The 22,095-nt window shown below is 43.2% G+C and overlaps 1 protein-coding gene across 1 annotated transcript in view; it reads right to left on the minus strand.

Moving 5' to 3' along the window:
- Positions 1-259: 259 nt before the first annotated feature.
- Positions 260-22,095, minus strand: part of TGFBR1 (transforming growth factor beta receptor 1) — a 46,512-nt gene continuing 24,676 nt past the window's right edge. Inside the window, exons 3-9 of the mRNA XM_053922282.2 lie at positions 19,253-19,483; positions 14,364-14,594; positions 10,394-10,561; positions 9,570-9,726; positions 7,827-7,951; positions 6,604-6,734; positions 260-3,210 (exon numbers count right to left, since the gene is read on the minus strand). Of these exons, the coding sequence (XP_053778257.1) occupies positions 3,085-3,210; positions 6,604-6,734; positions 7,827-7,951; positions 9,570-9,726; positions 10,394-10,561; positions 14,364-14,594; positions 19,253-19,483 (1,169 nt within the window). The 3' untranslated portion in view covers positions 260-3,084. The remainder of the gene's footprint in view (positions 3,211-6,603; positions 6,735-7,826; positions 7,952-9,569; positions 9,727-10,393; positions 10,562-14,363; positions 14,595-19,252; positions 19,484-22,095) is intronic.

A 22,095-nucleotide genomic window follows, 5' to 3' on the forward strand; every position in this document is an offset into this window, starting at 1 on the left:
TGTTCCTACAGCAGAACTTCAGGCTCGGCTCTTTGGGCCTTACCCTGTCCTAGGGCGGGGAGAGCTGGCCACTGCTGCTGGCTCACCTCCCGCCGCCACGGCCGCCAGCGGTCAGCCAAGGCTGGAGTCGATGCAGGGCGGCCAGCAGGGCCTTCATCTGCCCAATCTCTAAACTTGGAGACCCCTCCCAGCAACATTCAATGAATCAAGGAAATGAAAGTATGTCCCACAACTTCCAGCGACCATTTTGCTCCAGATATCAAAGGCAGCTATGCAGCCAAAAGACTGCCGGGGGAAGGGCACTGGAGGGAGGGGACGGTTGTCAAGGCTATGGTCTCTGAGTCCGGGATCAGCAGGAAGGCAGGGCGGGAGACGCAGGGCTGAAGTCAGGGAAGGAAGGACCAGGGATGTCCGTGCCCCAGAAGGTCAGACCTCCCCGGCCCCTCCCCACCCCTCCGGTGTACTGACAAAAAGGATGTGGACAGGTAATTTGCCTGAAGGTATATTTTAGCCGAGTTAAATGTTGGAAGGTGAGCATTTGAAGACAGGCGGTATTAAAAAAGCCTGAGTTTCCGAGTTTCTAAATGACAAAACACTCTGGTCAAATTAAACTGTGGTTGATCTATTTCATCTTTTAAATTACTTTCATTTTCAGTATTAGCCAATTGAGTTTTATCAAACAATCATTAGCCAAAAAAGGAATTAGCTGCAGTAATATGTAAACCCAATTTAGAATTAAATTCCAACTTTAAAAAATTCCCTGATTCATCAAAAGTGCATTTTATTCACTTAGGAAAAGTGTAACTATAACTCAATCTTTGATTTAACAAAGAACATCTTCAGCAAAAATTGATTACCTTGTATGAAACTGAAAAATCATGTATCACAACTTTAAATCAGACAAGAACTTTTGGTATGTTCTTAAAATTATATAAAAATAGTTTTAGTGATAAAATGCATTGGTCCCCTGGATTTCATAAAGAAGATCTGGTAGGCTTAGAGATGGCAAAGGAAAAAAAACAAGAGTGCCTAATCACAGAGCTAGAGATTATGAAACAGGAAATATAACACAATTATAAAAACAACCCTCTCAAACTCATATATTTGCTTTGATGAAATCACAGTAACTACAGAAAAAACTCTCAAATTTGGAGTCAAAATATTAACCTCTAAGCACATTTTCCCCATGATGTTTTAAACACATGAAATCGACACTAAATTCCTACGTAATACTATTCTTTCTAAGATTACTTTGGTTTTAAGACCAAATAGTCTTTCAAATTTATTCTATGAATGAGAAGACATTTCAGAATGCAGCTCAGCCGGTGCAAACGGCCGCTCTCTCCCGCCGACCTCAGCGCTGGAAAGGCCGCTCTGACCCTCGCACAGGGGACTGGCGGCACTGTGCCGTCAGCGTCCCGCCTCACAGCTGAGACAGTTTGCCCCTCAGAGTAAGATCACAGTGATAAAGAAAACGCCGAAAATTGTACAAGTCCTGCAAAGAGCTTTAGCACTAGAAGTGAAAACCAGTTACCGTAAGCTGGTTTCCACTTAATGGGAGAAGACCATAACCAGTTTATTTGAAACATTTAACCTGACCCAAAACATCTGTGAATGGAGAACCTATACTCAGGATATGCTTTAGCTACCACTCTCCCAAATATCCAGAGTGTACTGGATCTATTGCATAACCATGTAAATTAAGCCGTTAAAATATCTGCACACGGAAGGAAAGACGGAATTAAAAGCTGCCTTCCTCAAAATGTAGTGAGACCTCAAAGCTGCACTAAATCTAACCTGGTTACAAGGACAGAAAGCGCACCGGACAACGACCCCACAGGACAAATGTGACTCCTGCGCACACCGGTTATCAGCTCCAATTATTAACTACCTTAACCCTCCTAGAAAAAGGCCTGCCATTTAACATTACCCATATTCTAACCTCAAACATAATTCATTTCTTAAGAAAATAACACTGTCTTTGACCAGATAAAGAGCGACGTGGCTTACAGAACGCCACACAGCTTCTCACAAGCAGCTAGACAAACTCTCCCTTTTAGAAAAATCAGTCTGTATGCTACAAATTTTAAATTAAAGTACTAGAAACATCTAGAGTGCCACTTGATGTTTTTAAAGTACACGCAGACGACACCACCAACCTGTAAAAACTTGACGTGAGACTATTCAAACATGACCGTGATGACTATTTACCAATTAATGCCCCTTCGCTTCTTTAGTGGTTTAAGCACATTCTGGTAGGAGAAAGGCATTTTCCAAATGGAATACCAAATGACATACCACAAAACCTCTTCCAAAAAAACAGAACAGAAAAAGTCTGTGTTACCAGATAAACAAACTTTTTGAATTGCAACACGACAGGTTTTAACAAGCACAGGCTTTAAGCAATTCCACTTGTTTCATGAGAAAGACACGGCAGTGGCACTTACTGGTGTAGTACAATCCCATTTTGAAGGCATGTAATGTTCTGAACATGGGAAAGAACAGTAACAGTGTACAAAACACGATTGCATAAATTACGTTCCTCACTACTACATGAGGTCATTTTTAGACTCAAGATAAGAGTTTTATAAGTGTTAGCTTTAAGATCCTGAAATTTATAGAACCGTACATTCAAAGTCTGAATCAAAGAAACTCTTTAGTGGTTCAGAATCCTCTGAGAATGTACCAACCAGGAGTAAATCACTTTCTTTAAAAATAAGAAATGCTTCGTACGACTCAGCAATCCAGCTCCTTTACCCTTACGATGATCTTCAGCACAGCAGTTACTAAAGTTAAGACCAGCAATCATCTTTCAAAAAAGGCTTGTGTTAATGAAAAGTAAAGGCAGACTACACATCACTCCGGAACCGTCCCGGGACAGAGGAGCCACAGTGCACAGGAAGGACCCACAGGGCTGCTCCTGGGTCCACAGCAACCCTGGGAAGCTTTAAACTGACCTCATCACACTGTTTCAAAAGGAAGCGACACCCTTCTATTCCCTCAGTGAGGTAGAACAATTGACCTCCCAAATTAGAACCCTGGAGCAGATCTGAAGAAGAGCAGAGTTCCGGCAAAGCCGCGGAGTTACATTTTGATGCCTTCCTGTTGACTGAGTTGCGACAAAGTTTTCTTAATCCGCAAAGCTGTGAGCCGAGCTGCTCCGTTGGCGTACCAACATTCTCTCATAATTTTGGCCATTACTCTCAAGGCCTGCAAGAAAATACAAAACAAAATAAAAACTGTAATTCATGCATGCACCACTTTCCACTGATTGGGATAAGAATGTTTACCTGGAAGTTTTCTTTCTAAATGACAAGACTTTTGTAAGCAAGTCTTTTGTCTGTTTGTTTGAGCATTATCTGTAATACCACGTGACGAGAAATAACCTAAACTCCCATCAGTAAAGTACTGGTGCCAGCAGCTGGAAAGCAGACAGCAGACCTGAAAAAGCCAAGCCCTAAGCCAGAGCTGTGCAGGGAAAGAAGGAACTTGCCTTACACTGAAACACCCCCTTAAACTGAGGAATTAACTGTGTCAAGTCCCTCTAGAGTGAAGTTGAGGTAAAAAATAGAAGCATCAGCCAAAAGAATTGGAACCCCTGATACCTGGCCCTCCCCTACACCAGCAATAAGCTAGAGGTTTGTATCTGAAAGGGTGCAACAGAAATTCCTGACTCAGGGAACACAGAGGAGAACGTCCATACTGACAACGCACTCAGTGCTGAGGCCGTAGGCCTTCTCCACAAAACACGGGCAGCAAGACACACACCCTCCTCCAGGCAAGAGACCAGCAGAGTCTTCCCTGGGGAGTGTCAGCCACCCAAGAGAAAAGACCTGAAGGGACTGATATTGGTGGTTCCCCAAGGAAACGACCCTGTCGATCAACGTCCAGACCAGTCAGAAAGCTCCATTCGTCTGCATGAAGCTTCCTGTAAGCGTGCGGGGCCCTGTTTGCAAACAGAGAGTATGAGTTTGGTCAGGCATTTGGGAAAAGTTCATAAAATGAGAAGCTGACAGAAACAGACAAAAAGCAACTTGGAGAAAATGGAAGCTGTACACAGAGAAAAAATATCATTAACAGTCTCAAAGAGATCAAAGAAAATATGGTAATAGCTTTTTGTTTCTTTCTTGTTGACCTTGAAAATACTTTACGGAAGTGGGAGATAAACCTGATTTTAAAAAGGTGATAAACCTTTCAGAAAGTGGAGAAAAAAAAACAAAGAAAGGGATAATAGGAGGGAAAACATAAGCAAATTGGGAGGAGGTCTAACACTGATAATCAGAGTTGAAAAAACAGGAAAATGAGAAGAGAACAAATCAAAGAAATATTTCAGAAACATTTCCTGGAAGTGAACATTTGTTTCCAGATTAAAAAGGACAAAGTGCCCACCACAGGCATATATTCATTCAACAAACATTTACTGAGTGCTTAACATGTATCAGATACCATCCTAGGTGCTGGGGCTACAGCAGCAGACAGACAGACAGACAAAATCCCTGCCCTCATAAAGCTTGCACTCTAGAGCAGCAGTCCCCAACCGTTTTGGCACCAGGGACCACGTCATGGAAGACAGTTTTTCCACAGATTAGGGGGTGGGGGGCAGAAGCAGGAGGCGGAGCTCAGGTGGTAACGTGAGTGAAGCTTCGCTGGATCGCCCACCATCCTGCTGTATGGCCCAGTTCCTAACAGGCCATAGGCAGCTAGCAGTCTGTGGCCCCGGGGGGTGGGGACCCCTGTTCTAGAGGACTAAAGCATAAAATTAATGAGAAAGCAACCCACGCAGACTGTCAGCAGTAAGCACTAAACAGAAATGTCATTTAGGGAAGGAGAAAAAACGAGGTAGGCAAGAGGATGGTATTTTAAATAGATGGAGAGGTAATGTCTCACTGACCAGGTAACATCTGGGCAGAGGCCTGAAGGAGGGGAGGAATTAGCAAACCGAGAAGTGGGCAGACGTGAGACCCAGGAAGGACTCGCCACCAAGGAGGCAAAGGGAAGGCGAGGGGGATGTCACCAGAGGAAGGCCGCGCCAGTCTGACTAGGGAAGGTCGGGAGCTTCTGTAAGGCGCTTCTTTAGTCAGTTTCATGTTCTTTTTTTTAAAGACTGTGTTTCAGCTATTGAGGGGAGATTTACAAAACCCTAGAAAAGTAAAAAACTGAATCGGTGATAAATACATAGAAAACTAACAAAATGGAGAAAAACCGAAATGACAACGATGGCATTGATTCAGAATAGTGTGACAGGGACTGCGAGTGGCAGGTGTGGTCTTAGTGTTAACTTCTGACTTTCACTCATGCTTGAAAAGCCACCTGGTCAAGAATAACCTGCTCTAAGTACTGAGTGCGTAAATCCTCAAGTTTGTACTCGGCAGTATTAAGACCAAATTTTTAAAAGACAAAAATCTAGCCCAACTTCATTTGTTAAACAGGCCAAGTCTTCGCATCCATGAGATGTGCTGTATCTGGGCCTGAGTATGGGATTTCGTCAACGGTAGCTAAGGAGCTCTCTGGATGTCAACGGTTCTACTGAGTCCTATGTTATTTTTATTTATTTATTTTATTTTATTTTAATTTTTTTTATCCTCACCCAAGGACATTTTTTCATTGCTTCTAGAGAGAGAGGAAAACATTGATGTGAGACAGAAGCATCGATTGGTTGCCTCAGGCATGTGCCTGGACCAGGGATCACACGTGACCCGACTGAGGATTGTACACGCCCAGACAGAGGTGGAGGGGAGAGGGGACCTGAATCTGTAACCTACGTATGTGCCCTGATTGGGAACTGAACCCTCAACCTTTCGGTTGCAGGACAACACTCCAACCACTGAGCCACACTGGCCAGGGCTGAATCCTACATTATTTTAAGATGTAAAATCAACTACTTAGTGGCTAGCTTTTTATTCCCCCTAAAGTACGAAACTTCAAATCTGGAGGGGAATACTCTGCCTCACCATTATTATAATTAGTAACAGCTAGCAATTAAAGGCAGACTATATAAAAGTTGTCTGATGAATTCTTTAAATTTACAACCACAAAAATATTTCTAAAACCTTCTGCAAGAGGTGGGGTCGAGAAGCTCAGACACTGCTGGGAAGCATTTCCCCAAATTCCTGGTGAACGATCACACAGGCAGGCAGATGAGTAAGATACAAAACCACCTGAACCATCTTCACAATCATCTCACTCGAGCCCCTCATTGCACAGCGAGTCCTGTCAGAGAACTGAAGGGATTTACCCAGAGGTCACCCGGAGACAGTGCCAGGCTTGGTCTGGAACACAGGGCTCCCGGGTGCCGCCAGCACTCACCCCCACTCGGGGCTGCCCCGACAGAGGGGAAGCACGCACTCACAACGCAGGCGCTCTGCTGACCGGCAGGCCTACGCAGGGTGCTGAGGCCGCTGCCAGTACGCCACGGCCCCTTCAATGTGCGCACACATCAACATAAAAAACAACTTGTTCTGTTTTTCTCACTGGTTCAATTGCCATGGAAAAGAAAGGAAAGGGAATTCTCGTGTCTGTTATTCTCAAAGAAAAGTAGCAAATTCCCACTTACTAAGCAGAAGCAGTTTAGAAAGCTGCATGGTATCTGAAAGAAATACTCACTTCACAGCTCTGCCATCTGTTTGGGATATTTGGCCTCAACTTCTGTTCACAAACCACCTTTCTCATTTCTTCAACGGATGGATCAGAGGGTACAAGATCGTAATAAGGCAGCTGGTAATCTTCGTGAATTCCTACATTGGTTTAAAAAGAAAGGAAGGAAGGAAAAAGAAAATCAATTTTAGAGAATTTACTCCAGACCATTCTTCGAACAGACAGGAAAGAAACACCAAGCGTCTTATCACAGGGCCCCACTACTAAATCAGAAATCAGGTACGTGGATCGGGGCCTGCAGCTCGCTCTACCTCATCCCCATCTGTATCGACAACCCACCTCGCTGAGTTGGTTCTGGGCCCACAGCTCGAAGGTCAGTATTACTGTGGGATCACAGGGCTGTTCTAATGGTAGTGAACCAGGAGCTGTGAGGACGAGATCGACATTTTCCTCTAGAACTGTGATGGGCAAGAAATGAGTTTTTATTCTGCCAGCGCACAGCCCCTCACTTGGTATGGGGATATGCCCTGTATCACTGAGCTGTGAATCCTACAAGACAAGCCTGAGGTGCAAATACCTTCCTCTACCTGCCTCTGTCCATAACCTGTCCTCTTCGCTACAATACAGAGACATACTCTGCCCCTCACAGCCTCAAAAACCCGAGACCCTAGTGTTGGCCCAGCGCGGGGCCCCAACAAGCAAGAGCCTTTCTCAAGGACACGTCCAAAGTGCTCAATCTGAAACTAAACATAAAAATTAAAGCAAACTTACTGTAAAGAGTAACGTAATGGCTGTGTGACTATACTGTACTCTGTATATCTATATCTCATTTCCAAGCTGGAGAAAATAACCACCATCTCGGGGGCTGGGGAGCGGGGGAAACCAGTTTGACTCAGGTCCATGTTCGAAACAGCTTCCTGGGTGGCCATGGAAGCATTCGCCCATTCGAAATAACTACGTTTCAAGATAAGGGTTAGTTTCTGATGTATTCCACGATTCAGGAGGAAACAGAAAAAGAGTACGTTAGGGTAGGCTGTGCACTGGGCTAAAGCACGCCGCCGTTTTTCCCCGCTACAGGTCCGCGCTCCTTCGTGTCTCTCGGCCCTGTCCAGGTCGCCCGAGAACACAATTTCAGTCTGCGGACATGCGCAGTTCTACTCCACACCAGGGAGGGCGATTCTGTCTAACAGCTCTGCTCGGGGTGACCCGCTGCGGAAAGAGGGGGAGCTTACCACCAATGGAACATCTTCGGGCTATTTCCCAGAACACTAAGCCCATTGCATAGATGTCGGCGCGCTTGAAGGATTCAAAGTGTTTCATATTTATGGAATCATCTAGGACCTCGGGGGCCATGTACCTAAAAAAGAAGCCGGCACTTTATTTTGCTGAATGGTGGCCATGTGACTACTGAACTCTTTCACATTGAACATTAAAAATAAAAAATCAATATTGAGACTTTTGCCCTCTTTCAGCACAGCTCTTTTTTTTCATGACTCATACCCGGTACAGAAAGTTTCCCAAAGTACATAAAGTGCGAAGTGAAAAACCACTCCGTTACCAGCACACTGTTAACATTTGACAATCGTGCTTTCGGACACCTCTCTGTTTGTGCAGACCAGGGCTCCGTAACTGAGGTCATCGACACGCCAGCTAAACCCTCACTGCTGCCTGCCTCACGACCTCGGTCTCCTCAGAAAGCCACAGGTAACAGCAGTTCTAACTGCTGAATTTCGTAACGTTCACCACCTCCTTCGCCATGTACTCTGCAGGGACTACATATTTCTAGAAGTCTCACTAAAATAGAATGGAAGGGCAGGGACAAATTTCAGGGAAGAAAATAATAGATTAAAATGAATGACAGTCTTCCTATTGATGCCACACTAGGGAGCCCTAAAGTTTTAAAAACCCTGCTAAGGTTACAGATTGGGACCTACAAAGACCTGCAGGGGGGACGGGGTTGACGGCAGGGGGGTTGGGGGGGAGGAGAGCGGACCCTGCACAACCCCTGTACTATAACTCAGAGCTCAGAGTTCTGAGTGCCTGTTGAATCCAGAAATCCTGAATAGAACTTAGGTAGAACAAAGCCTGGCTCTATCCAAGGCCAAGGCAGTGGTCTGAAAATACGTTCTGGCAACATGCTGTGTTCACAGGTTCAAATCTCACCTCTTCGCCTCTAGCTTGCTATCCACCCATACGAGAGGTTGGCCACATTACAAAACCTCCACGAGGTGCATTCCTCATCTGTGAACTGAGTAATCACACCTACCTAGTTAGATTCTTTCGAGGACTTGTGGATTCAACAAACATTCACTGAGGACCTGCTATGTATTAGGCATTGTGGTGGATGCTGGAAATACAGACTGCTTTCGAGCAGCCTGAAATCCAGTGGAATATACAAATAAGTGGACAGTTACACCATAATGTGTAAAGTGTTTCAATGGTCCAAGTTCAGTGTGCTATGAGAGCTCTTGGCAAGAACACCTAACAGGCCAGAAAAGCCTTCCTAGGAGAAAGAAAGGGTGCATACAAGTTAGGGAAACAGTAGGGGAAAGTAGGCCTTAGGACATAGCACACGCGAAAGTTCTAAGGAAGAAAGAAAGGCATATTTTCAGGAACTGAAAATAGTTGGGATAGCTACCATATGGCACTTGAGTTGGGCATTAAATGAGATAATATATTAAAAAGACTCAAAATGACTGGCACATAGTAGGTACATAGTGATTGATACCCTATAAACATTAGCTCTGGTTGTCATTGTAATTAACATAACAATGACATCTTCTGGAAGGACCACCTTTCATCAGCAGGCATCTTTTCAAGTCACGGAACCTTGGTTTCAGAGCAGGCAAAACCTTAAGATCTTCTACCTGTGGCTCATCTAACAAAAGTCTGAGTTTCAGAGGAGATACATATACAGATGAGAAGGGAAAGAAACTGCTTTCAGAACATACTAACTACTACTTATGCACGTGTACCTTTTTGTTCCCACTCTGTGGTTTGGGGCGATATCAATCGTGTCTGTGGCTGAATCGTGCCTTACTGCCAGCCCCAAGTCTGCAATACAGCAAGTTCCGTTCTTTTTTACCAAGATGTTTTTTGATTTCAAATCTCTGTGAGCAATGGCTGGTTTTCCTAAAAACAGAGAAATAAACGAACAACTGCTTTTTAAAAGGTAATACCAATCACAATTCTTTCTTTTAAATTCAAGTCTCTCCTCCTGTCCCGGCGTCAAAGCATTTCAGCCCCCATCGCCCACAACACCCAGGCCATTACTTACTAACCTCCAGTGCATCAGGTCATAAGTGGATAATCACTAGAGCAGAGAGAGAGTTTGGTATCTGAGATCCTACATGGCACAAAAATCGTACCATAAAAAATTCATAACTAAAACTGAGTATTTAATTTTCCAACTATAAAAGGCTGTCACACAGTCTCTTTTGACATAAGTCAAACACAATTTTGTCAGATAGCCAGATAACATTTATACAGCATGCTGATGTTTACAAAGCATCTTCACATGTCATTTGACACTACACATAAAAAAAAATACGGTCTCTTAGACTTGAATTCTAAAATCAAGATCCTCAAAATCACAAGTGGGGAACTGAACTCACAAAAACACCAGTGCTGTTACAATGACCACAGGACCTCTCAAAAACTCCCTGATTCCTAACTCCATCTGAGCTGTTCACCAGAAAGGTAACACCTCCAATGAGGTTAACTTCTTGCGAAACTCTCCTGAGCAGGCCCCAGCTCCACGGGATTTCAGAGCTTCAATAACAACACTGCTTCGTGTTACCTTGGGTGCCGACAATCTCCATATGAAGGTGAGCGAGTCCACTTGCTGTGGACAGAGCGAGTTTTATCATTCCTTCCACAGTAACCGTGTATCTGTTCAAATAATCAAAGAGGGATCCATGCTCGTGATAATCTGATACCAACCAGAGCTGAGTCCACGTCCCATTGTCTGCAAAGGACAGCGACAATATTTCAGATGGGCTGCAGTACATTTACAATTTACTTGTTCAAAAACTGTCACTTTACTCTCTGTCCCAAATCCCACAACTGCAATATGACAGAAACTTGAGTCTGTATATATTTCCTTCATATTTTCTGGTATTTTCAGTCTGTCTTGTACTTTTGTGAATGGTATCCTTTAGGTCCTCAGAGTAAGCCCCCTATTCTTGAGATAAGGCAGGATGACCAATCCCATTTGAGAGACAGGAATCACAGTTCAGAGATGGTAATCTTGAGTCTACACAGAGAGTGGCAGAGCTAGAAACTCTAATGCCTAGAAAGATGGCTGGTCCAGGTTAGGTGCTCGGCATTGTTTCTGGAAGGATAGAGGGAAACCATGAAGGAGGGAGGCAGGAGAAGGAGAAGTGTCAGGACCCCAGTGTGGCCACAGTGGGGATGGAGTAGGATGGAACAAAACTCAAGGTGAGGTTAAATGAAGAAATGCAAGTTTTAATGACAGACTCCATATATAATTCACAAAGAAGCCAGACTCCGAGGTTTCTAGCTCTGGAAACATAAAAAGAGTGGCATCACTGACACAGGGGAAGCTGAGGCAGGAACTGCGATGTCAGGAGGAGAAAAAGCTCGACTGAACCCAGTGTTAAAGGCGACTCTGATCCTCAAGAAGTAGGAATGCATGTGCCAAAAGTTCGCTTGGAAGCTGATACATGAATTTGCAATGTGTTTTCCCATGAGAATTAAGGTAAAGGTTCTGGCCAGGCTGGTCTACAAAAGCCTATTTAACCTAGAAGTAGCTGGAAATAGAAGAAAAACCATATGTTTTATAAAATTGGGGGTGGGGGGAGTATAACAATACTAGGGGGCAGCACAGCTCAGTAACAGGGAGCAACCTGAGGCCATGCTGACCTGAGCTGAAAACCAGGGCTGCTCCTCACTAGGCGACCTCAGACAAGTGTCTTAACCAGTGAGCCTCTGCCTCTGTTTACACAAGAAGAAGACCTTACTTCGCAAGAGCACTATGAAGATTTAAAAGAGAGGGTAACAGGTTTCTTTAAAACACATAGTAAAATGCATGGAACATTAGGGTTTAAAATGCACTGCTTCTTTTCTCATGAGTTATAAAACAAAAGAAAAAGCCCAGGCTGACATAAAACAGCTGCTATATTTTAAAGGCTGTTATCTGAAGGAAAACAACCCTAGTTAGAAGAGATTAAGGAAGGTGTTTTCAGAAGATTCTGGAGGGGATTTCTGAGTCCTTTCAAAAGGATTTAGAGATTCATGATATGAGTTATTTATAAACTTGTTCTTCATCCTTTCTTTTTCCTTGTACAGATACACCACTAGCTTTATCTGCCTGCTTATTAACTATGATTGAATTCTGAAAGGCTCACAAACATTTTTTAAAAATTAAACAGGACCACAGGCAGATGAAGAAAGAAAAGCTTTTATGAGGTAATTGACAAGAAAGGCAGAAGGAAGAAGGGCGTGTAAGAGGCTGTGCATATATAAAAGGCTATCTGGGTAGAATTAACTCAATCAGGAGGTTGGAGATACAGGAGAAGGGAACTGGGGTGGAGGAGCTGGGAAAGAGCCAGCAAGGCCAGCTAGTTCCCATGGTGACCACCAGGTGACAGCACCAGCTTGGTTGCTGCCAGGGCAAACGCAAAGAGAAAGCTCCAGGCAGTGTGTGTGTGACTTGGAACATGCCGAGAATATGCTGGGCCTGGGTGAGGTTTGAGCCTCAGAAGGCTGCAGATTTGAGAGTCACCTCTACAATAGAGTTGGAGGCCACGAATGTGGGTAAATTCTTTGAAGGAGCAATTACTACTTGTAGAATTAGATTCTTCATAGAAATCAGTAAGAAGAGTTTCAAAAAACAGAGACAACTATTAAGAAATAAATAAAGTCTAGAATCACAGAACATAATAAAGGTTGTTTTACAAACTGAAGCTAAATGGTGTCCAAGACAGAAGAAAAGGAAAACTCAGGACTTGGTCAGACTATGGTCACTGCTTTTGTTTAAGTTTCGTTTTTAAATTAAGTAACATTGAACTGGGAGCAGCTACTGATAATCACTGCCTACACCCGTCACTGATGCTAGGTCACAGAAAAAAGATAATCAAACATCATGTGTCTTCTGATGTGATACAACAGGAAATATACAATAGATAGGAAATATTTTCAGGAAACCAATAAAACGTAATCAGATTCAGTCTCTCATTCTGACTACCAGTTTTCAGATAATACAAGGAGCAAGTTCAGAGGTACTACAGGCCTTCAATTAGCAAAATCCAGAATGTAATAAGCCCTGTAGAACAAACAATCCAGTTTCAAGTAAACTGCAACAAGAAAAAGCCTAGAGATTTCAAGGGACTTAAGATAAATACCAACCAAATGCAATGTGTGGACTTTGGATCCTACAGGGAGTAGCCAATTGTTAAAAAAAAAAAAATTAGGAGACAACTGCAGAAATTTGAAGCTGAACAGGTATTTGATGACATTTTAAAAAATGACAATGGTAGTATGGTTATCTTTCATAAAAAGGTCTTTCCTAATCTAGAGATACAAACTGAGAATGTTTATGCGTGAAAAGATACGTTATCTAGGATTGGCATCAAATAACTTAGCTAGGGAAAGTGTAGGTGAAATCAGAGATCATATATGATTGGCAGTGAGCTACTAATTACTGAAGGTGAGTGCTGGAAGTTCCTTATGTTATTCTTTTCTGTATATGGAAAATTTTCCCTAAGTAAAAGTTAGAAATATAAACAAATGCCTGTTGTAAATATATCTGAAAATACAGAGAAGCAAAAGGAAAAATTATAAAATCATTCACAGTTACCAACTGAGATTAAACACTGTTAACAGTTTGAAGCAGTAAGTACTGTTGAAGAAAATGGGAAGGCACAGAAGGAAAAAGATGACTGTGCTTCTGGCCGCCGCATCTCAAAGATAATGACAGCATTTTTAACAAAACAGGAAATCGGGAAACGTCTGACTCAGGGTGGGGATGATGAGAGTTGAGTTGTAACATAAGTCTCTGACAGGGGCTGTGGAAGCAGGAACTGTGACAAAAGCTAGTAACTGAAGCCAAGAAAGTGGGTGAATACCGTGCGAAGTCACTGCTCGCAGTCACCACTCACTCTGACTCCCCACGGCCATGGCTGCCTTGCTTCCTCAGCATCTGGTCTGACCTGGACCTTAAGCACCTGCTGGGCCCCAAGCCCCTGAGCAACAAGCAAGGACGTGTCAAGGTGGTTTGGGAGAAACCATGTCCCTGTTTAACTGAGGTTACTTAAAAGATTAATCTGCTTAGCCCCTGGCAACTTAAAACATAGAATAGATGGAGAAGCTGTTTTTACTCCCCCCATGAACAAGCTCATTAGCAGATATCGGACGGAGCGCCCTAGCGGTCAGGAAGAGACGAAATGGAAACACGTATCTGGGCTCTATCCTACCTCAAAATTTTGAGCAACCTGAGTTTATCATTTTTTCTGTCTTATGACTGTACTTAGTAACTAACTGTCCAGAAGCAAAACAGCAAAAGCATGCGGCTTTTTAAACAAATTGCTCTTTACATTTTATAAAATAGAGATTTAGGAACATGTTGTTAAGACTCAAGAAAATCTTTGGAAGGCTTCTAATATATTCCATTTGGCCTAACAGGTCTAACCTATATCACACACATCTACTTTTGTCATTAAATGTGACAATGCTTAGCAGCCATATCTGTAAAAAGGCTTGATTAAGTAGATTTTGTTACATGCAGAGGAGAAGGAAACGTTACTGACCTTTATTGTCTGCTGCTATAAATCCCAAGATGTTCTCATGGCGTAACATCACGGTCTGATAAATCTCGGCCTCACGGAACCAGGACCGTTCTTCTCTGGAGGAGAATATTTTAACAGCGACTTCTTCTCCTCTCCACTTTCCTCGCCAAACTTCTCCAAATCGACCTTTGCCAATACTTTCTTGTAATACGATAGTTCTCGCAATTGTTCTCTGGACAAGCAATGGTAAACCTGAAGATAAAAATAAATAGTATTCAATACAAAAAAATAAAATAAAAACAACAACAGTGTGGGTTTCCAACACCAGGATAGGAAAGTAGAGCTTAACTCTTTTAAACTCTACTTTTAAGGAACTTACAATCTCAATAAGATAAAGACCACATTTGCAAAAGAAGTAACTCAAGATTAAAAGGCAAATAAGAAGTACCGTACATGAATCCAGGAACTCCCGCCCAAGGGTCAAGGCAGCCTTTGTAAAGTAAGTTGAGTTTAGACTGGCCTTTACAGAGGGGTAGAACCAAAGGAGAGGAAGAGGCAAAGTATTCAGGTAGGAGGAACATGCAAGCGAAAGTAGACGGAAGTGACTGATGCACGTTTAGGGAACCAGCCTGGATAAACCATAGGAGACGCAGGAAGTAAAGCAGTGGAAGAGAAGGTAAGCTGTTACCAGTATATGACAAGGACTAGGTGTCAAGCTCAACATGACCAATGACAGCTGTGGGTAAAAGAAGAACTGTCACAGATTTCTGAAAAGAGCCCATGTATGGGGAGGAATAATTTAAACATCTGATTTTGGAAAGAGGAATCTGGCAACAGTTGTAAATGTGGGAGGAGAAAAGTATTGAAAACGAGACACAGAAGTAAATGCTGGCCTCACCTTTAATAAATCAGTAAAAATCATCACAGAAACCATTTCCAGATAGGCAATTTACTTACCAGGAACTGGCTGCCTAGGCAACACGAGCATCTTAAACAACGGTGTCTTGTACTTTACTTTGGTAATGGGACACTGGCATTTCTTTTTTTACCAACTGAACGTGCGATACTCTACGACACATAACTTGAAATACTGCCACACGTATTTCCTTATAGAAAAGAATTTACTACCTACGACATTTAAGTACCACTGTAGTTGGGACTATTACAACTCACTTAAAAATCATATCCCCCACAGACTAAGGAACTGCCGTCTAAAATTATGCTGACACTGATGATTAAAATACCAGTATGTATCACGATGCACACTAGGTTTATTTATACCATCTATTACATATAAATTCGTGTCAGTTATAACCTGCATTCAGAGTTGCTTGCTAGATCAAATTAACCCAGTGACAGTAAATGAAGTCGTCTGCTCTCTTTGGTTCCCTGATGTCAAATGCTTATAAATCCAAATGTCCAATCTTTAAAACTATCAGAAGTTCTTCTCTTTTCACCTCTAAGTTTCTCAAATGGGTCCTTTCCTCCCCTTGCTCTATCTATCCTCTCTGCCTCCTAGAAAGTAGTGTGCAACCTAAACAATTGTTTTTATCTTTATATGCTAGCTAAAAACAGATCTGTGAAAAATCCTTATTTAAATCAAGGAGCTTGTTTATATTATGAAAAACCAACTCCTAATTATGCTGTATTGTAGATACTAATTTGCTGAATTTTCTTAAAGCCTCTGAGCAGGGCCACACCATGTGTATAAAGATTTAACGTACACTTAAGAGTGTCCTTCAGGAGGTTAACCTGGAAGTTGGGAAACTGAGGAATGAAGAAGAAAGGGGGATGGTGAACGGGAGGTCTGCCCATGCCCGACAACTCAGGACTCACGTATATGGCGTGATTGAGAAAGGCTAATGGGACAAGGAAAGCTTTTGTCAGCTCCACCACCCCTGGATTCTAGATGCAGACCTAACACTAAAATCCACATCTAGGTTCATCGTATTATCTATATTTGGTTCCTATAACCTACATGAGTACCTGAACATTTAAAAAATGTAGTAATTTTCTTCTCAAGACAAAAATAAACAGGTCTAATTTAGATCTCTATGTTGTTTTACTCTTCTGTACCTTTAGAACTGCTTGAGAGAAACACAAATAGGGGGAAAGCTTCACCTCAGCGAACAGACAGAAGACCCGACTAGCATGCATTACGAGAGATCATACGCGAGACCGAGACATAGGGAACGCTGGTGCGAGACTCCCTCCCTGTCAAACACCGGCGCACACGTGCATGCTCACACCCCCTCCACGATCTAACGATGGCTTAAAACCGGGCACGTGCACAACCCGTGAGGCAAGCTAGTGCGGCAGGCATTAGGGCAGCATTCAGGCCGTCTCCCCCGCAGTTCCCAAGTTAAAGGCGGTCTCTGGGATAGACAGGGCCTTCCCTCAGTGATGGTCATGGTGTAAGGAATGAGTATGTACACTCACAACATCGAATGTTTAGTTTTACCTGTTTGCCTCAACAAGTGAAGAACGAAAACAGGTATTATGTACAGACAGTTTATTTACTCACAGGCATGAGTCCAGTGCATCAGGTGGCATTAAGGTTTTATAATGAACAGAAGGGAAAGAGCATTTTCTGCTATCATTCAACAGACGAAAGCGTCTGTCTGGATAAATCTGGCGGTCGCTCAGCACACAACGGACTTATGACAGGGAGAGGAGGCCTTAAAGTAGGCTTTTTGTACAATGCGGCAAATGGATATTGTATGTCAGGTTTTTCTTCCAAACATCTTTCCAATCGGTCATTTGGACCCACTTTCACCACCGACCACATGCTCTCACACAAACATCTGTCTCATCTGAACCTCACAGCAAGCCAATTACTTTCATTTCAACGATAAAATAACTCAGGCACGAGACATCATCCAACTGCCCCAAAGCACCACACTAGCAAACACTGCAGACAAGTGTCTGTAGGGCAAAGCGTAAAGGAGAGCGAGAAGCTTTCAGACAACAGGGCTCTGATCTCTGATGGCTCTAGAAATAGGGACAAAATGGAAAAAAGAGTAATTCCACTCTTTACTTCATGTTTATATCTTTATAGTAAATAAAACATATTCTTATTGGAAAATGAACCGCCATCCAGACAGCGATTCCTGCTGACCCTCTAGGCGGCCTGTTCACCTTGCGCTCCGATACACACCCCTGTGCCGAGTGCCGTGGCTGCTCTGAGTTCCCTGGGCGTAAGTTTGGCGACAACAGAGCTGGTTCAAGGGATTAATTAATTCCAAGTGATCTGTAGCCACCTTGATTTCCCGTGACTTTTGGTCCTTGCTTATCACAGTATTTTGGTCCAGAATTACTTCTAGAAAGAGCCAGATCTTCTTTGGGAACTCTGTGGACCAACTCTGAATCCATGGGAAAGCCCAGGGCAGCCCTAAAACAATCTCCACCCCTCCTCCACTCCTGCCCAAAGACGGCCACATCTTCAGTACTAAGGCTGCTCCATCTCATTCCAACGTGTCACTGCCTCCTTCGTCACAATGGTCTCAGGGTCCTCAAAGGCTGCCTACGAGACCTGGGCTCCAGTGCAAGCCTGCCTGTGTCCTAGAAGCCATGGCCGGAACTCACTCCCTGGGGGGTGGGGGAATACATCTATATATATATGTATATATATATATATAGCGCCAAATTCTACAGAAGACTTCAGGTCGTGAAATCAGTTTCTTCATACTTGAATAAACGAACAGACAGGCATATACATAAAGATATATTAAGTTCCTTAAAACAAATAGGCATTTGTCATTACGTGAACCTTATCAGATGTGACTTTGTCCTTCAAAGTCGTATTCTTCCCCAGTCACAATTTCTGCTTTAACATTCCTTTCTTTAGTCACTTGATTTTAAAATTACTGAAATTTTCAAATCTTCACTTTATCCATAAATGTAGCCCTTATCTGAAGTTGATTTATACTTTTCGAAGGCCAGATAGTGTATCTCCTTTAAAAGTCCTAACAAGCCACTTTAAGTCGCATTACCAATCGTATCTGCTCCACATTTCTAATGTGGAGAAGGTTCAACCAAGGTCTCAAAGAGGACAAGGTTCAGCCAAGGTCCGCGAGCCAATCAATGACAGCGCTGGCACTGAATGCCGATCTCGATTCCCACCTGTGTCAAATTACAGTACCACGGAGGATAAGGGTCTTCCTCTTCTAGTATCCTTCCAAAGCAAGAAAGAGTACAAAATAAATCCCCTTCGGTATAAACGTAAAGCACTGCTATGACAAAATCCACTTCGGGGGGTAATGTGGCAATTTGCCAGTCTAGTTCTGATCCCCCAAAATCACCAGACCTGAGAAAAGCGCACATGTCAGGGGCCACGGATCCATACAGCTACCTTAAATAACAAGCTGATTAGACTTTTTTTCGGAAGTGAGAAAATGACTAAAAATTAGTAACTTTAGTGAAAAATTAGGCCTGAGGTAAAGAAACCAATGTCATATGTTAACAAAGTAAACAACCTTCACAATTTGAAACTCATTTTGTCATGCCTGCCTTCAAAAACAAAAGTAAAGCCGTTACACAGCACTACCAGAACGGGTAGCACACACAGCCCCGCCCATGTGGAAATAATGCTCCTTCTCCTTACTACCCCAAGGAGTCGCGAGACGGGGAGAACGCTCTGGAATTCACACATTCACACACACACACACACACACACACGAACGAAGCTGACACACTGACTTATTTCAGTAAAAGTGAGCTCTGATCTGTCCATCCTAAACTTAGCCTCGGTCAGGTGCACGCCGAGCTTAAAGACCTTCCTGAGGCGGAAAGCTGCAACAGCATTTGCACTATCCCAAGTTTGAACAAACTAAGCCAAGTGACTCAGCCAACTAATAATACGGTTAATATTTTAAGGATTCCTTAGGAAAAAGGAAAATCAATTACATTACCTGATCCAGACCCCGATGTCGTCATATCATAAATCAAATCTTTCAGCGTAGTGCCCTCTGAAATAAAAGGACGATCCAAGGAAGGGTCCTCTTCGTTCGGCACTCGATGGTGAATGGCAGCGCGGTTATGGCAGACATAGACCATCAACATGAGGGAGATGCAGACAAAGCAGACTGGCCCGGCAATGACAGCTGCCAGTTCAACGGGACCGAGGCCTGGGGACGGCTTTCCTGAAAAAGGGCAAGTGCAACAGACATCAACAACAAACACACTGTAGGTGACACCCACAATTCTCTAATCCTCCACACTTCCTGTCGTTGGCCACTAATGCCATTAGTCATGGAGCCTCATTACAGCAGCTCACAGGGCTCGAAACCAGAGTGAGTGAATCATGCACTTCCCCCCTCACCCCCGCCCCCGGGCCCTCCTCTTTTACGATCACGAACTCAGTCAACATCCACCTGCTCTTCCTGCATTTTTCAGCCATCTAAGTAAGCAACAGGGCCAGCTACCACCAATACTTAGGAACTCTCTATTTACTGCTCTCAGGTTACTAATAAAAGAACCAACAATCTGGAACAACTCCCATTAACGTCTTAAGTCTTACTCTTTTTAAGTAGTTCTGCCTTGTGTTCTTATTCCAAGGCCAGTATATATATGCTCATAGCCGGGGGAAAACGTATAAACACAGAAGAGCAAAGGTTATAAAACGAGTACATACAGCCTCACGCCCCCAAAGCAATTCACGTTTAGTATATGTATGTGTGTGAGTATCTCCATCAATTTTGTTCAGCCAAAATATATTCTTTTGTTTTATTATAACAGAGCTTGCGTGTGCAAACTTTCTAGTCTGTTTCAATCACTTCAGCTTTTAACTCAAGGGCATTTATTTCCTTATAATCTCTTTGAATAATTATTGTCTTACACTGTTTCAGAAAGCATGAATTACGATTACTTTGGCACCACCCCGACCCTGCTGGGCCACGGCACAGCACCAGGTCTCAACAGCACGTCTCCCCCACTCCTGACACCTTGTTTGAATTGACCCCTTATGACAGAGAATTCTAATTCCAGTAATTTCTTGCAGGAAGAGTAATGGGTCCTTATACACTGAATACTTAATTATCTCAAGGGGCCTGTTGCCCTTATATATGAAAAATCTTGGCCTGTCTAAAGAATTCTGGGTAACAATCACTATTTACAATGTTCCATTGCCTTCTCATTTTTTAAAAAAGCAGAAAATCTGAACGTTTTTCCCTTTTATAGTGAATCAGTGTTAACTTGTGCTAAATGTATATATGTTTTTTCTTTGTTCTTTTTTTATCCTCACCTGAGGATATTTTCAGTGATCTTAAGAGAGAGAATAAGTGAGAGAGAAAGAGAGAAACATCGACGTGGGAGAGAAACATCAATTGGTTGCCTCCTGTACGTAACCTGACCAGGGACTGAACCTTCAACCTAGGTATGTGCCCTGGCTGGGAATCAAACCTGCAACCTTTTAGTGTAGAGAATGATGCTCTAACTGAGCCACCTGGCCAGGGCTTTTTCTTTATTCTTAAAATTGGCATATCTTGCCCTGGCTGGCGTGGCTCAGTAGTTGAGCATGGGCCTGCAAACCAAATGGTTGCCAGTTCAGTTCCCAGTCAGGGCACATGCCTGGGTTGGAGGCCAGGTCCCCAGTGGGGGGTGTGCGAGAGGCAACCACACACTGATGTTTCTCTCCCTCTCTTTCTCCTTCCCTTCTCCTCTGTCTGGAAATAAATAAATAAAATCTTTAAAAAATTGGTGTATCTTTCATTATATGTATTTGAGTAAGTATTTTAAAATTAATTTTGCGTATTCTTATCTCTTCTGTCTGCCCTTCTGTCTTTTTTCTGGAATTTTTGTACTAAGCATATGGGATCACCTAGTCTGTCCTCTATCTCTTAATTTGCTTACCAACTGTCTTTTTCTCCGCATTGTAACACCACTTCTCCAGTTTGTCTTGCCTTAAGCTTGTCTCACACTTGACTATATAATTATAGTATTCAGTCTACTGTTCACTTTCAATATTGTATTTAAAAAAATAATTCATCGATCAAGCTTTTCTTCTGAAAGCAATCTTTCAACAACTGTGAAATGTCTCCTTTCACAGCGAACCACTGGAAACAGACCTGGGTCTGCCTGAAAGTCCTTCCCCATCGTGTGGTAACTCTATTTAAAAGAGTGACATCTACCTGATTTACCCAGTTCAGTTTACTTCTTTTAAACCACTGAAGCTTTTCATTTGGTAATTTTTTGTTGTTGTTGTTTGCATATCAGGGACCCGGGAATGAAGAATTTATGTATTTTTAGCATTAGAAATAAAGTGGAATAAAGGTTTTGTGAGTTTCCATTCGTATATTTCAAGTCCAAACAATGGAAACGGGCAACTCTGGGATCATCATTTTGTCGTACTAGAATTGTAGAAGCTTACCAAAAAAGCCAGAACAGCCAGTCTGACAGAGCCTGGCCACAGAGAGAGATTCCCTATCGTGCTGCAGACTCGGTCCGACCTTGCCGTCACCACACGCGCCAGGGCGAGGACTGCCTCCCTCCCCTAACTGGCGGGACTGGCCCTGTCCTCCGAGCTACAGCAGGGCTTCCAACGCCAATCAGCAAGAAGCCTGGGCCAACGCTGAGCAGGACACCAGCTCTGTGGTCCCCCCCCCCCCCCCCCCCCCCGCCCCAGCACCAACACCAGGTGCTTCCTGAAGAAGGACTGAGAGAGTCTGCCCCGAAAGCCTCACTCCAGCCCCTCAGCTGATGGTATCGGTGGGTTTGGTAAGAGGTCCTTTCACTTCTCGTATAGTTAACTCTTCGC

The sequence above is a fragment of the Desmodus rotundus genome, chromosome 1 (genome assembly GCF_022682495.2).
Source record: "Desmodus rotundus isolate HL8 chromosome 1, HLdesRot8A.1, whole genome shotgun sequence".
In the NCBI taxonomy this organism is placed as follows: Eukaryota; Metazoa; Chordata; class Mammalia; order Chiroptera; family Phyllostomidae; genus Desmodus; species Desmodus rotundus.